Source organism: Heterocephalus glaber, unplaced genomic scaffold (assembly GCF_053883595.1).
Source record: "Heterocephalus glaber isolate CG9 unplaced genomic scaffold, H.glaber_assembly_v1.0 deba00001572, whole genome shotgun sequence".
Lineage (NCBI taxonomy): Eukaryota > Metazoa > Chordata > Mammalia > Rodentia > Bathyergidae > Heterocephalus > Heterocephalus glaber.
This window is the reverse complement of record NW_028258357.1, coordinates 23,242,145-23,255,884: the sequence shown is the minus strand read 5'-3', so window position 1 is coordinate 23,255,884 and position 13,740 is coordinate 23,242,145. Positions and strand designations below refer to the sequence as shown.

The 13,740-nt window shown below is 60.4% G+C and overlaps 1 protein-coding gene across 5 annotated transcripts in view; it reads right to left on the bottom strand.

The window, feature by feature from the left end:
- Abtb3 (ankyrin repeat and BTB domain containing 3) overlaps positions 1-13,740 on the bottom strand; it is a 168,190-nt gene that overhangs the window by 52,708 nt on the left and 101,742 nt on the right. For all 5 annotated transcript variants that reach the window (XM_087192771.1, XM_087192772.1, XM_087192769.1 and 2 more), the window contains exon 3: positions 5,935-6,139. In XM_087192771.1, the coding sequence (XP_087048897.1) occupies positions 5,935-6,139 (205 nt within the window). The remainder of the gene's footprint in view (positions 1-5,934; positions 6,140-13,740) is intronic.

Below are 13,740 nucleotides of genomic sequence, written 5' to 3'. Positions count from 1 at the left end.
CTATGTGTCGAGGCCTAGGCAAGGAAAGGGGGAGGGACACACACTACAGCAAGAAGCTCCGCGGAGACTCTCAGGCTTCCAGCCCTGGAGGGGTCTCAGCTGCTGTGGCCTTGCGGCCTGGACAGGAGCCCTGGATGCAGCTTCCAGCTGCCGCATCCCAGTGCTGCTCCCCGGCTGTGTCGCCTGGAAGCTGCACAACCTCTCTGAGCCTGAAGTTCCCCTCGGCGGGATAGGAACAGGGACAGCAACCAGGACGGGCTGCGCCGGACTCCAGGGAGCCCTGGGAGAAGCTCAGCCCCAGGGCGACCAAGGGCAGCGTGGTGCAGGCCCAGGGGAGCCGCTCCCGGCCTCCTTGGGGTCCCCCTGCTCCTCCGAGGGCCCTCCCTGCATGGGGATGGCTCGGGTGGCTCCACAAGTTTCTGCAGTGGCAGAAAAGTCCTGTCCCACGCTGTCCCACAGTGCAGCTCTGGAGCTTGTGACGTGAGCCCAGGTGCTGGGGGCAGAAGCTTGGGTTTCTTTTAACTCACTGACGTTTCAATGGCCGGGTGGCTCTGGGAGACCGCCTGGCCCAGGAAGCTCAGTCCCTGTCTCTGGTCATGAAAGTAGGTTTCCTCCCTCTCCCCATAAGATGAAGGGGGGCCTTGGCCGGGAGCTGACTCGGAGGCCGAAGGTTAGGGGGCCTTGGAAAAACCAGTGCACTCGTGCGTCAGGCTGGGGGCACCGTGTGTGGGACAGCGTGGTTCTTAGACGTGTGCCGGCCAGGCCCCGGGCTGGCACCGAGCACCACAAACCCCGGGCCGGAGATGCTGAATAGTGCAGAGTGGTGGCAGCCCCAGGAGACGCCTGTCCATGCCTGTGCCTTGGAAGGGGACCCAGGCCACCTTGCTGGGAGGATGGTGGTCGTGAAATCGGACACTCAGAGCTGTCCCCTGGTGGCTCCCAAGCCTGAGCGTCCTGTCCCTCTTGTCTGCGGACTGCAGAGGCCTGAGGGGGGCCAGGTCTTGCAGCATGCCATCGGGATCCCCGGCTGGGAGATGAGGACAGGCAAAAGGCAGTTTGGAAGCTGAGTTCTTGCCTTGATGTCACTCAAAAGTGGAGGTGGCTGTAGCTGCGAACGAAGCTGAGACAAATGCACAAACTCCATCTCACTGGTCATCCCGGGCAACTCTTGGCCCCCTCAGGCCCTGGGACAGAAGCCGCTGCTTAACAAGGTCCCCGGCGCAGCAGGGAAGAGTTTAGGTGATGAACGCCACACCGGTGAGAATAAAGTGGGCGTTTCCACGAGCAGCCTGTGTTTCGAGGGCTTCAGATGTATTAACACGTGTAAATAAAGAGGAAAGTAAAATAGAGACAAGAGGAGACAGGGACATGGGGCTTCTGCAAAAGGGAAGGAGATCAAGAGAGAAGGAAAGGGAAAGGGATGAAAAGAATTGAGATGTGTTGTGGACACAAACCAACTCCCCACGGGAAATGTGACCACTGTGCACACACACGTGGGCTGGCAAAACAAAACTTAAACTAAAAATATGTTAACACATCAGAGCCCCCAGAAGTGGGTTCTAAGATTACCTCCCATTTAAGGGATAAGGAAAGGGAGGCTCAGAGCGGTTAAGTAACTTGCTCGCGGTCACACAGCTAATGAGCATCAGAGCCAGGTATTAACCCAGGTGCTCGGGCTCCAGGATAAAAAGTATCCAAAACATGTGTATCAAAATGCTACAGTGTATCCCATCAATAGATACAACTGTTACGCATCAATTAAATCCAGGGACATAATTAATGTTCTACGAAGGTAAAACAAATAGCCTTTTCTTTCTAGGTAGCAATTCAGCGCGCACACCTGTGGCCTGAGCACTCTGGGAGGCTGAGGCAGGAGGACTGCAAGTTCCAGCCCAGCCTGGGCAACTCAGCAGTGTGCTAAGACCCTGTCTCAAGATTTTTTTCCCCAAAGTTTAAAAATGGATAAGGTCTGGGGATGTCGCTCAGCGAGAAGCTCTGGGTTCCATCCTCAGTACTGAAGAAACAGACTGAATGTTCTGTCTGGGGGATGAGGTGCTTCTCCCTCCCGAGGCTGCGGTGAGGACTGGGCTGAGCTCTGTGCAGAGCTTCGCATGTCTGGGCTGTACGTTCCCCTCTGCTGCTCGCACCCCGGGCTCACCTCCTCCCTGCCCAGCCCCTCCTGAGCTCTGCAGGGGGCAGGAGTTGCACCCTCCTTCGAGGGGGGTCCCCTGCCCTCCAACTTCTGCCCCCCTTCCACACTCTGTTTCCTGGGCCAATGGCTCTCTCTGTTCCCTGAACTTCTGGACTTGCTAAAAATGCACGTGACCTTGGGCATCTGACTTCACCTGCTAGACTCAGTCTCCTGTCTGGGTTTTGAGACAGGGTCTCACTGTGTAGTTTAGGCTGGACTTGCACTCACTATGTGGCCCTGAACTTGCTGCAATCCTCCTGCCTCAGCCTCCCCAGTGCTGGGATCACAGTCATGCACCACCACTCCCAGCGTTAGTTTCCCATCTGGGAGAAGGGAGGAGGCAGGGCTGGCCGCTGCCCGAGGGCTGTGAGAACAGACTGGGGTCACACACTGTGCAGAGCAGAGCTTGGGGGCAGCAGGCGTCAGCAGCAAAGCGGAAGTCAGCCTGGATCGGGGGTGGAGCACGCAGCGCACAGGCCGCCTGCTCAGTTCCGCGTGTTTAACTGAGTGTTCATGACCATGACATGCCTCGTACTGTGCCAGGTCCTGCCACTCGGCGCTGTCTCGGGTGGTAGGCTTGGGGTCCCATGTCTACGCCCAGTCCAGGAGGCTGGAATAGCCCTGGGGGTGGGTCGGGCACTGCTCTGGGTGTGGCCAGGAGCCTGACTGGCTCATACCGCACTGAAGCTGCCTCCACAGGAGACTCGCAGGTCTGTCCTAGGCCAGTTGCCCCGAAGGACTCACCAGAGGCTGCTTTTAGAGGGGGTCCCTGGCTGCAGTCCCCTGGCCACTGGAGCTGCCTTCTGTGATTCTCATGGGTCCCTGGGGGAACCACAGGAGGCCGGGGGAGGCTGTGCTGCCCCTGCCCAGTGTCCCCAGGGAGTTCTGGGGACCCCATCAGCAGGGCCCATGCGAGGACTCAGCCTCACCTGCCCTCGACACAGAGCGACAGGACAGGGTGGTCGGGAGCCGGAGTCCATCTGGAAGCCACCCTCGGGTGCTGTTAACCTGTCCTTCACGTGCCGCTCGGGCTTTCTCCTCTGGCGTGGATTCTCCCGAGCTTCGGACTGCTTCACACCAGCGGTTCTGACAGCTTCCGACAGGTGACTGGGCGGCGCCACATCGTGGTGATAGCAGCTCTGGAGCTCACCCTGCCCAGGCCAGTCGGGGCCCCACTGCAGGGCGAATTCTGCTCGTCCTCAGGGTGGGGGGCACGGGGCTTCCCCTCGCTCTCATTCCCAGCGAAGCGCCCAGAGCTCCTCCCAGGTGCCACCTGCTCCCGACAGGGGCCACATTGGGCAATAAATTACTGCAATCCCACACGGCCAGGGACGCTGGGAACCTCTGATGCTTTCAGTAGGGATGGTGACGTCTGGAGGGGAGCCGTGCTGCAGGCTGTCCCACCAGCGACAGGAAGGTCCGGGTACTGTTTGGGAAACAGCTTCATTGTAAATCTTACATAGCTTATCTGAGTAATTGTTGTGGTTGCTGTTTTTGGACGTGTCTCACTATGTAGTTTGGGCTGGCCTTGAACTCACGATGTAGCACAGGCTGTCTTCAAATTTGCAATGATCCTCCTGCCTCAGCCTCCCGAGTGCTGGGATTACAGGTGTGCAACACCACGCCCTGCTCTGAGTATTTTTTTAAGATAAAAATGTTTGTAGTGCCAGATGGGTTTTTTGAAGCTCAGGAAATAGTAGCCAAAGCTGTGGAAACACCCGGACTACAGCAATGTCACCCACAATGCACAGCAACTAGAAAGTGACATCACGTGTGACAGTTAAGAGGGCGCCTGAGGGTCCCGTCCGAACACTGAGCCAGAACAGCTCTCCCGAGGTGAGATGGCCTGAGGCCCAGGGCAGCTCCACTCCCGTCACCGCTCGCCGGGCTCTGCTGGGGACCACACACAGGTCTCAGACCTCACCAGCCCTGTGTGGAGGCCAAGGCTTGTGGGCCAGGGAAGCGGCTCAGCGGGGCGGACACCAAGCCGGCGGTGTCGAGGCGGGGCAGACTCCAGAGTGAGGCTCCGCTCCCTGCTCTCCCACGCGGCCGTGTCGGGCTTGGCACGGCCAGGTGTGGAGACACACGGCCGAGGACGCCTTCCTCACAAGTCCTCATGCCTGCATCCGAGGCGGATGCACCCAAGTCTGTTCCCCCTCCTGGGGAAGAGCTGGCTGCAGGCTCTGCAGCACCGAGGACGCGTGCTAGGAGGCAGAGAGCCGGCCGGGCCGCTGCCCATGCTGGTGTCTGCCCTGCTCGTGCGGGTCCACGCTGGCTGCGCTCTGTGCCTCAGATGACAAACGAAGGTTCAGCTCTCCCCAAAGCCCAGCGCCTTACAGGGAGGCCTCGCACTTCCAGCCGCCCCAGCCTGGCTCTGAGTCTGGAAACAGATTCAGGAAGGGAAGGGACCCGAGAACGCAAGCCTGCCGGGAGCGGGAGCCGGGGCTGGTGGCAGGGGGCTCCTCACACGCACAGCCGCAGCCAGGGGTCGGGCAGCGAGCAGGCGGGGACGGAGGTGACAGCTGGGGCTGGATGTGCAGTGTCCTGGGCACTGAGGAGGCTGCGGCCCGGGTGGTGCCGCTCTTAGGGGCTGGGAGGGAGAGGAGCTGGGGGAAGCTTGGGGAAGGGGCGGCTTATTTTGGGGGCCTGAGAGCCCACCGGGAGCAGTAGGTCCGACCGGGCAGCAGCGCCAGCCCACGAGCTCCTGCGTCATGGCGCCACGGGGCCCATGGCCACGCGCACAGTGGCTGCACAAGTTCCAGTTGCTGTACTTGGGAGGAGAGAACAGGAGTTGTAAGGACACCACCAGCCCGAGTGCGAGACGGGACAGGAGCGAGAGCAGCACTGGAGGGGGCTCAGGGGTGCCCCATGTCCCCCCAATGGCGGAGACAGCTCATCGGAGGCGGGGAGCCCCAAGGGAGGCGGGCGAGCCAGAGGCCGAGGGCCAAGGCTGCCCCAACTCCACGGCCACGGAGAACCGAATAGCGCCGTCCGTGACTATGTTTGGCAGGGACCGCAGGCATGTGTCACCTCTGCACGTGCGGTATGTCCTGCCTGTGTGCGTGCTTCCAGGTCAGCCAGGACTCTGGGGGACCGCAGCCCACACAGTGATACACTGATGCACACACTGATGCACACACTGATGCACTGATGCACACGCTGACACACTGAGGCTAACTTGGGTCCTTAGAAACAGGAAGCAACCCCCCTGGCCTGTGTGCCCTCCACCGCCCTGCGCTTAGAGCCCAGAGCTGCGACCATGCGAGGAGCCCAGCAAGGTCAGACCCAGCCCAGCAGAAGCATCGCGGCTCTCAGGCTTCAGGACCATGCAACCCAGGGAAAGGCCACCCAGCTCTGTGCTGCAGATTTGAGGCCAATGCTGACCGGGATGGGCGCTTGTACGGGCACTGCTCCATTAACTACTTTCTAGCACCTGAGGAAGAGTTTACTCTGCATCCCTGTTGTGCAGATGGGGAAACTGAAGCACGGGCGGGTCAAGGCACTTTCACAGACAGAGACAAGTCCTGCTGGAGGAGGCGGTGTCCCCAGGCTGCTGTAATCACAGGGAAGCCACACGGTGCCGAGGCCCGGCCCTGGGCTTGCGGGCCCAGGAATCAGTTCCAGACCCGGGTGGGCTTTGTGGACCCACGGATCCTGACACCCCTGGCACCTCCCGGGGGACGCACAGTTCTCCTTGTAAGACCCACCCGGCCCCAGGCAGAGGCTGTGGCCCCGCCCCTTACCTCTCCACCTGCAGGCTGACCTTGGACGGCTCCACATTGGGGTTCTCCCACTCCATCTGCGGGCAGTGCATGAAGTAGCAGAGCGTGTACAGCGCCTCGGGCTCCCAGTAGAGGGCGCCCTGCCGCTGGTGCAGGGGCGTGCCGTTGCCGTGGTGCTTGGCGTGCAGCGGCTGCAGGTGGTGCATGGCGCGCGACACCAGGTCACCTGAGGACAGAAGGGAGACCGCGGCAGATGAGCGGGACGCCGGCCGGGAGTCCCCTGGGGGCGTGGTCCTCCTGCACGCGGGCACTTGGCCTGACCTTCTAGGCCGCGGGGCCCGTGCCATCCCGCTCTCTGGAGCCCTGTCGTCCTGCCGGTGTCACCGCTCTGCCACCCCAGTGTGGCCGGCCCTGCTCCCCGCTGCTCTGCCCTGAAGGCCCTCCTCCTCTTCCTGGTCCCCACGCAGAGCTCACGGGGACTTTCCTCAACTAGGCTCGCAGGGCGCCGCCTCAGAACGGCCTCTCCCCGCTGCTCCCCGACACCAGCGGCTCAGGTTAGCATGAGGCGCACTTCAGGGGGGACCTGGACGATGCGGCAGACAGGAAGCAGTGGCTCAGTGACTTCTGAAAGTCATGGGCAGGAGCAGCAGGATCAGGATGTGTGCTCAGAGCTGGCTGCAGACCCACGCTCGGGCTCAGCATGCTCAGGGGGCCAGGGCTCCTCTCACCAATCTGAACACCGGCAGACTAGAGGTTCAGGTCGGCTAGGCCATGTCTGATGTCCCCCAAGCCTCAGGGAGTCGGGGGCGCTGTTCAGAGCTGGCTGGGTCAGGAGTGCGTGATGCTGGGATCGAGGCTGTGTGATTACTAAGCCCGTCCACTGAACGGGCCGGCACCGTTCTGGGTAGGATCAACGGTGCCCAGCTGGGTGTGAGTGACATTTACCTGAGGGTGGGTGGCCTGGTTAAGATACAAGGGACAGGGGGTCTCTGGTCGCTCGCCCCTGTTGGTTGCTGCCTTCTGCCTGCCATGCACTGTTTCTCCTCTGCGATGCCTCTCTGCCACCTCAACCTGTCTTGGCGCAGGCCGACTATGCACGGAAGCCTCTACCAGCTGTGGGCCGGAACAAAGCTTTCCTTCTGTAACCTCGAGTGTTGGGAATTTTGTCTCAGCAATGAGAAAAGTAGCTAAGACGCGGTCTTTCTCCTGCTTCTCCTTGATCAAGCCAAACCTGGACGCTCCCCAGCTGGCTCCACGGAGGATCATCCCGTGGGCAGCCTGGCCGTTCCACAGCACCTCTGCGAATGCAGTCACGCACAGCACTGCCTTTATTGCTGCTTGGCTTTCAGTGGGCTCGTTTTGTGTTATTTAAATGCTTCTATCTTCAGAGGGAAACTATACCTCTTCATAAACGGAGGAGGAGTGCACTTGCTGCACAGAGTCATGTTACAGTGAGCCTGACAGATGGCACTGTGGAACCGACTTCTGGAGAGCCCCGGCCCAGCCTTCTGTCATTAAGTAACAAGTGTTAGAGAGGGATGTAAGACAGTCTCCCCGCCCCGCATGCGCACACTGGGGGACCCTGGTCAGGACCGGACGTCCGCCATGGCTCAGTGTGTGTGGCCCTCAGGTGGGCCAGGGTGCTGTGGCGGATCCACTGGTGTATATGTTGCAAAGGGTACTTCCGGGTGGGGTCAGCATTTAAGTCTGCGGACGCTGAGTCCACAGCCCACCTTCCATCTGGGGGGCCGGGGAGGGGCTCCTGCAGTCAGCAGAGGACTTGGGAGGACAGTCGGGGCAGGGGATGGAGCCGTCTCCAGGTTTTAACATCAGCTCCTGCCACAACCTTCGCCTGCTGTGGCCCAGCGGGGCTTAGCAGACCTCAGTCTCTCTCCCTACTCCTCTCTCCACCTTCCTGCTGAACCTTCCCGGGTGACGCTTTTACAGGAAATGTGAACCCAAGCACAGGAAGTGAGACCTTGGGACCCTGCTCCCCAATGGCTCCACCCACCTTGACTGCAGGTGCTCGGTAAGAGGCCGGCCTACCCCGTCCACCTCTGGCCGCCCTCTGGGAGAGCCGGCCCGGAGACGAGGTTCTCCGAGCTCTTTTCCTGAGGTAGACGCAGCTTCACGATCCCCTCCCACAGGTTCTCGCCAGTGCCATCGGCCAGGAGCCGGCAGAGAAAGGCCACTCCATGCCATCCATGTCCTCTTCCTGCAGCGTGAGGACAGCAGGCCGGGAGTGCGTCCTGGCCTGACGTTTGGACAGCAGTGCAGGGGCCGTGCAAATCTGCAGCAGAGCATCCTGTGGCGGCTGATCACAGGCAGCAGCGAGACTGCTGGGGCCCCGGGGGATCTGCGGGCCCCGTGCCCTCTCGCCCCTGCATCTTTGTCTGAGGACCCGGCGTCCACAGAGCTGCAGCCGAGGAGCTTGTTTGACAGATTGGACCCGGGCCAGGCTGAGCGACTGGCAGGCGAGGCTCCAGCTTCAGCTCTGTCCCCCAAGCCTGCGGCTTCACCCACAGTGACCGGGTCCCCTCCCAAGGCCCAGGTGCAGCCGCAGGTCAGGCATGCTCGGAGCACTCAGTGAGGTGTGCAAAGGCATTAACTGCGCTCGGGCCCCGCGTCTGTCAGTCCATTCCGGGAACTGGTCCCAGCATGAGAATTCAAAACGCAGCATAATCTGCAAGTCCAAGGATTTACACCCAAACCTTATTTATGGAATCCAAGATGTGACAAACAAATGCTCAAAAATAAGAGCATGGGCAAAGAAACTCTAATACTTGCCAGTGAGAAAATAATAAACCTATGTGGCCACTAAAATGTTTATTCAGAACTGCAGTATCACAGAAAAGGATCTTCAGGCTGGAAGGGTAGGAAGTGAAATTCGAAATTACATACAGCATGGTCAGGATTATGGTATTAAAAACTATGCACAAAATAAATACCAGGGAAGGACAAAACAGTGTTGACCAAGGGTCCTGCCCAGCAGGATTAGGGTGACATTCCTGCCAAACTTTTCTGTAGCTTCTGAACTTCAAATTCTAGTACCTGCCATTTATAAGTTCAGAAAAGCAAGCTTGCCGGGGTGGCTTTTAACTCCTGGTACCTTCCTTCTAGGACCAGGCTGGAATATGCTGATCTCCCCTCTGCTCCTCATTAAGTAGCCTCAAAACAAGCAAAATCAAGTCAAGTGTGGTGGCACACAGGTGCAATGGCAGGAGGATTGCAAGCTCAAGCCCAGCCTGGGCAACTCAGCAACTTAGTGGGACCCAGCTTCAAAGTGAAAAATAAGACAAAGGCTGTAGCTGTAGCTCGGGGCAAGGCCTTGGATTCAATCCCCAGTGCTGAAAACTAAAAGGACCCAGAGGGAGAGGAGAGGAGGCGGGGCGCCCTCCTCACGGGCACCGGACCTGGAGCACCCTGGGGGCCTCTGCTCCTGGGCTCCCTGTGTCCCCCCTCCCCAGGGTGCCCTGCCGCCGCCCGAGGGCCGAGGACCGCAGGACTGTGTCCACAGTCCACGCCGCCGCCCTCCCCGGCCCCCAGGTCAGGGTCACCTGAGCCCCTTTCCTGTCGCTGAGCCTCAGAGCAGGCAGCAGGCTCCACAGGGCCCAGCCTGGGCGGGGTGGCCTAGGTGGCCTGGGACCCACACTGCCAGGGCAAAAGTCTGTGTCCGTGGTCGCATGTGGCCATCACATCGCCCAGCCTCTGCTGAGCAGCGGCGAGCAGGGCGGGATGAGGTCTTCACAGACACAGAGCTCCGGCCTCCGCTTCGCCTCCTGTGAACACGGCTGCTGAGGGCACCCACGGCTCAGCATGAACGGGACGGGCACGCGGCTCCTCAACTCCATCACCATCGGATCCTCATCTCCACCACTGTCTCCAGTCCCAGGCTGCAGCCCACTGCCTCAGGAGCGGTGGCGGCAGTGGAGGGCGCCGGCCACGCCCAGCTCGGCCACGCCCAGCTCGGAGCCCTTCCGTCTTTCCTTCCTGCCGGCCACGCTGCTTTCCCCTGAGCCTCCCAAGCCCCAGCCGCCAGAGTGCTGGCCTTGAGCTTCCGTGAGCCCGGGAAGCTGGGCTAGGGGTGCGGGAGCCCCTGAGCCCGGAACAGATAGCTGTGCTCCCCGGAGCCCGCTGGACGCCCCTGCATCTGTGCGCAACAGCGACAATTTATTCACTTAATATTTTTCTTTAAATTGGCTCATTTGTCCCACAAATAAATTTATTTAAAAAGGCAACTTCCTGTCAGGGCCACACACGGAAACCCAATCTCTTTCGAATCCTCATGAAGTATGCATGGCCGTCAGAGTGACAGGCTGCCTGCGGGTCTCAAGGAGCCTCTCCCCGCACCCAGGAGGCGCTGCTCTGTGGGCCCGGGCGCCAGGGGCCAGGCGTGACTCGGCGACCCAGGCCTCCTTCGCAGCGCCTCTGCCTTCCCGAGGGGCAGCGCCCTGCCTGCCCTGTGATGCGGCTCAGCTCAGGCCACACACAGCCGGAGGAGGTGCTGCCTGCTCTTCACAGGGCAACACGGGGATCACAGTGATCAATACAGATGGAGTCCCTTGCCCTGAACCAGAGGAGGCCCGAAGTGCTCTTTGACAGGTCTCCTGCCCCGCCTGGGGGGAGGGAAGGGGGGAGGGGGAGGGCGGAATCCAGGCAGAAGGGAGCTCTCCAGGGCGCGTGAGGGAGGATCCGAGCAGCGCTCCGCTGGGGACTGGCCAGCGCTGCCTCCACTCCTCCATCAGACAGGAGTTCTCTGCGCTCCAGCACGCCCAGGGTTGGGACATCGTGATGTTTGAGGTAAAGAGTCGGCCCGGGATTTAGCTCAGTGGTTCCGGTGCCTGCCTTGCAAGTGCAAGGTCCTGAGTTCGATCGCCGGTACCAAAAAACCAAAAAACAAAATAACAACAAAAAAAGTAAAAAGTCTCAGTTCTCCTTGGGATTCACAGTCTTGAAGGGATAGACATGTGCATGAAGGTCGGCTGGCAGGAAGCGCTGTGCAGAAAGTGCAGCAGGCAGAAGGAGTGGGTGACCGAGGAGGGTTGTCCTGTGTGCACAGCAGGCCCCTCTGAGGAGGCCACATTTTAGCCGAGACTTGGTGGAAGACAGAGAGGAACTTGTGACTGTCGGGCACAGGGGCAGCAGGTGCAAAGGCCCTGTGGTGGGAGTTTGAGTGGGATATTCACCACCACCCAAGCCCATGGCCACCCGAGAGGCTCATGGGTTACCCTGAGCTGAGGCAGCAGGACTCTGCAGACAGTCCACTGGGTTTCCAGGAAGGAGAGGCCTCCATCTCCAAGGGAGAAGGGCCATTTCTGCCAGTCGTGGTGGCACACACCTGCAATCCCAGCACTTTGGAAGGCTGAGACAGGAGGGTCCCAGTGAGCTCAAGGCCAGCCTGAGCTACATAGTGAGACACTGTCTCAAAAAAAAAAAAAGGGCCATTTCTGCATGCTTTTATCCAGAGAACCTTTTATATGACTGTAGATGAATGGCCCACTGTGGCTCCTGAATGACTGGGGATGACAAACTCCCAGTCCAGTGTGGAAAGATTGCAGGAAGAGGCATTTTACAACAAAGCCCTGGCCCTTGGCTCTGTCCTTTCTATAACAAAAAGCCAGCACTCTCATGATGTCAGATGGGTTTAGTTGGGAACTGGGGCAGTGGGGAGCTGGACAGAAGCCAGGGCAGCTCTTGGGGACCCCGGTGTGGAGCTGGGTGGAACCAAATGCCGAGCCGCATCCTTGGAGAGCAAGGGGGCCCTCCGCTTTCACAGCCGGGGTGGGGACCGGGTGGACCTGCATTTTGGGCCTGACCCAGGCCTCTGCCACCTGCTGGCCAATGGCCGGGGCAAGCCTGGGTCTCTCCCAGGCCTCAGTTTCCCTGATGCGGTGTCAGAACAACACATTCCAAGTAGAAAGGGTCCAGAAATGGGGACGGGTGTGGACAGGAGGCCTGGTGCCCCAGGAAGCAGAGAGAGACCCAGGGAGGTGGGGACCCACTGTCCCTCAGGGTGCATCCCCAGTGACAAGCTCCCCCTCCACCTCCTAAGTTTCACCCCCTCCGACAGCGCCAGCCTGGGGACCCACCCGGCTTCCAAGGGGGCCTGGGGTGTCCTGGATGCAATCACAGGGCCAGGGAGGCGGACAGGGCAATGCCCACGTCCTTGGCAGTTCTGGGCTGGGTCCCCGGCTCAGGACCTGCCGACTGTTGTGAACAGCGTGTCCTCCCACTCCGCCGATCTCACGGCAGTGAGGCTCTCGGTTGTGTGGAGACATCGCCGGTGGGATGTGGCCCTGGAAGAGGGAAGCAAGCCTCTGCCCCAGCCACTTGCTCACAGGTGTGGCTGACCCGGGCAGGGTGTCCACCTGCCGTGGCCTCCCCCAGCAAGGGGCAGGGACAGTGACTCCGAGAGGGCAGCCACCCTAGGGATCCGTTCCAGCACTGCTGCTGCTGCTCGGTCTGTGTCCTTGCCATGAAGAATGGGCCTTCTGGCCCTTCTGTGCTCCTGGCTGGCCAGCCTCTTCCCGGAGGTTGGGGCAGTGGGCCTGGCCTCGTGCATCTCCCTGTGTGGGAGAATCAGGCTTCCCGGGCCCCTCTGCGAGGGGGAGCAGCTTCCCCAGGTGGCCCTGGGGCCGTGCTGAGGGGCAGACAAGGCCCAGGCCACTGGCGAGGTGCACTGTGTGTGGGCACTTCCCCCATGTGGGTCCTCTTGAGACCCAACCCGGAGCGGCATCCTCAGCAGGCCGCCCGGACATGCTGGGCAAGCGTGCAGTTGGTTGGGGAATCCTCTCTCTGCAGAGAGCACAGGGACTACGGGGTCCCCAGGACAGAGTGGGGGGCCAGCTGCTGGGGGGGGGCTCGTCCTGTGCAGCGGCGGCTCAGCCCTGTCCAACTCTGCAGCCAGGGAGGGAGCCGAGTCTGGGGAGGGGCCTTTCTTGTTGCAGGCTTGTCCCTCCAGGGTGGCACCTGGCTGCTGCAGGCACCTCAGAGCCCCACCCCAGGGCAGCACAGCTGCGCTGGGTCTGTGTCAACACAGAGCTGCCGGCCACCTTTCTGATCCAAAATATTTGGATACTTGATTTTTCTTGTGTGGCTCTGGGGTTTTTGACCCAGGTCATTCACAGTGAGCTACATCTCCAGCCTTGTTTTATTTTTTATTTTGAGACAGTCTTGCTAAGTTGCCCAGGCTGGGCTTGAACTTGAGATCCTCCTGCAATCAGCCTCTCAGCATGCTAGGATTACAGATGTGCACCACTATGCCTGGCTTTGGAGAAATGAATTTTAATAGTACAATGGTTTCCTGTGTCATTGTAGGTATGTTTTGCATTTAACAATATTACTCTGCCACAGGCTTCAGAAGACAGCCAGAGGAGAGGGGCCACGGCACCCGAAGGCTTTCCGGCAATCGCAGGTCAGCAGCGGGGAGGCCCTGTGATTTCGGCACCTCCGACTCCAGGGCTTTGGAGGGCCCTGGGCTCGCCTCGGCAGAGGTGCAGGCCTGGAGCTCAGGCAGGACTGGCCCTGGGTGGACAGGGATCCCGGAAGAAGCCCCGGGGGGCGCGGGTCCTGGACCTGCCCATGCACAGGATTTTCTGGACTCAGTACCAACCCCTCCTCCAGCGTCACCCAGCGTGTCTGGGATGTGTGCATTCCATCGGGAACTGGTGGGCAGCCAGGCTGTAAGTCACGCAGAGCCATTTCCCTCCGGTTGGTCAGACCAGCACAGGCCTGAGTTAGGGCTGCCTACGCTTGGCAAAGCGTTCCTCAGGCTTGGGGTATCCAACCCGGACTTCCTCCACTGTCTTGTCCTTTCCTGCCAGGCAG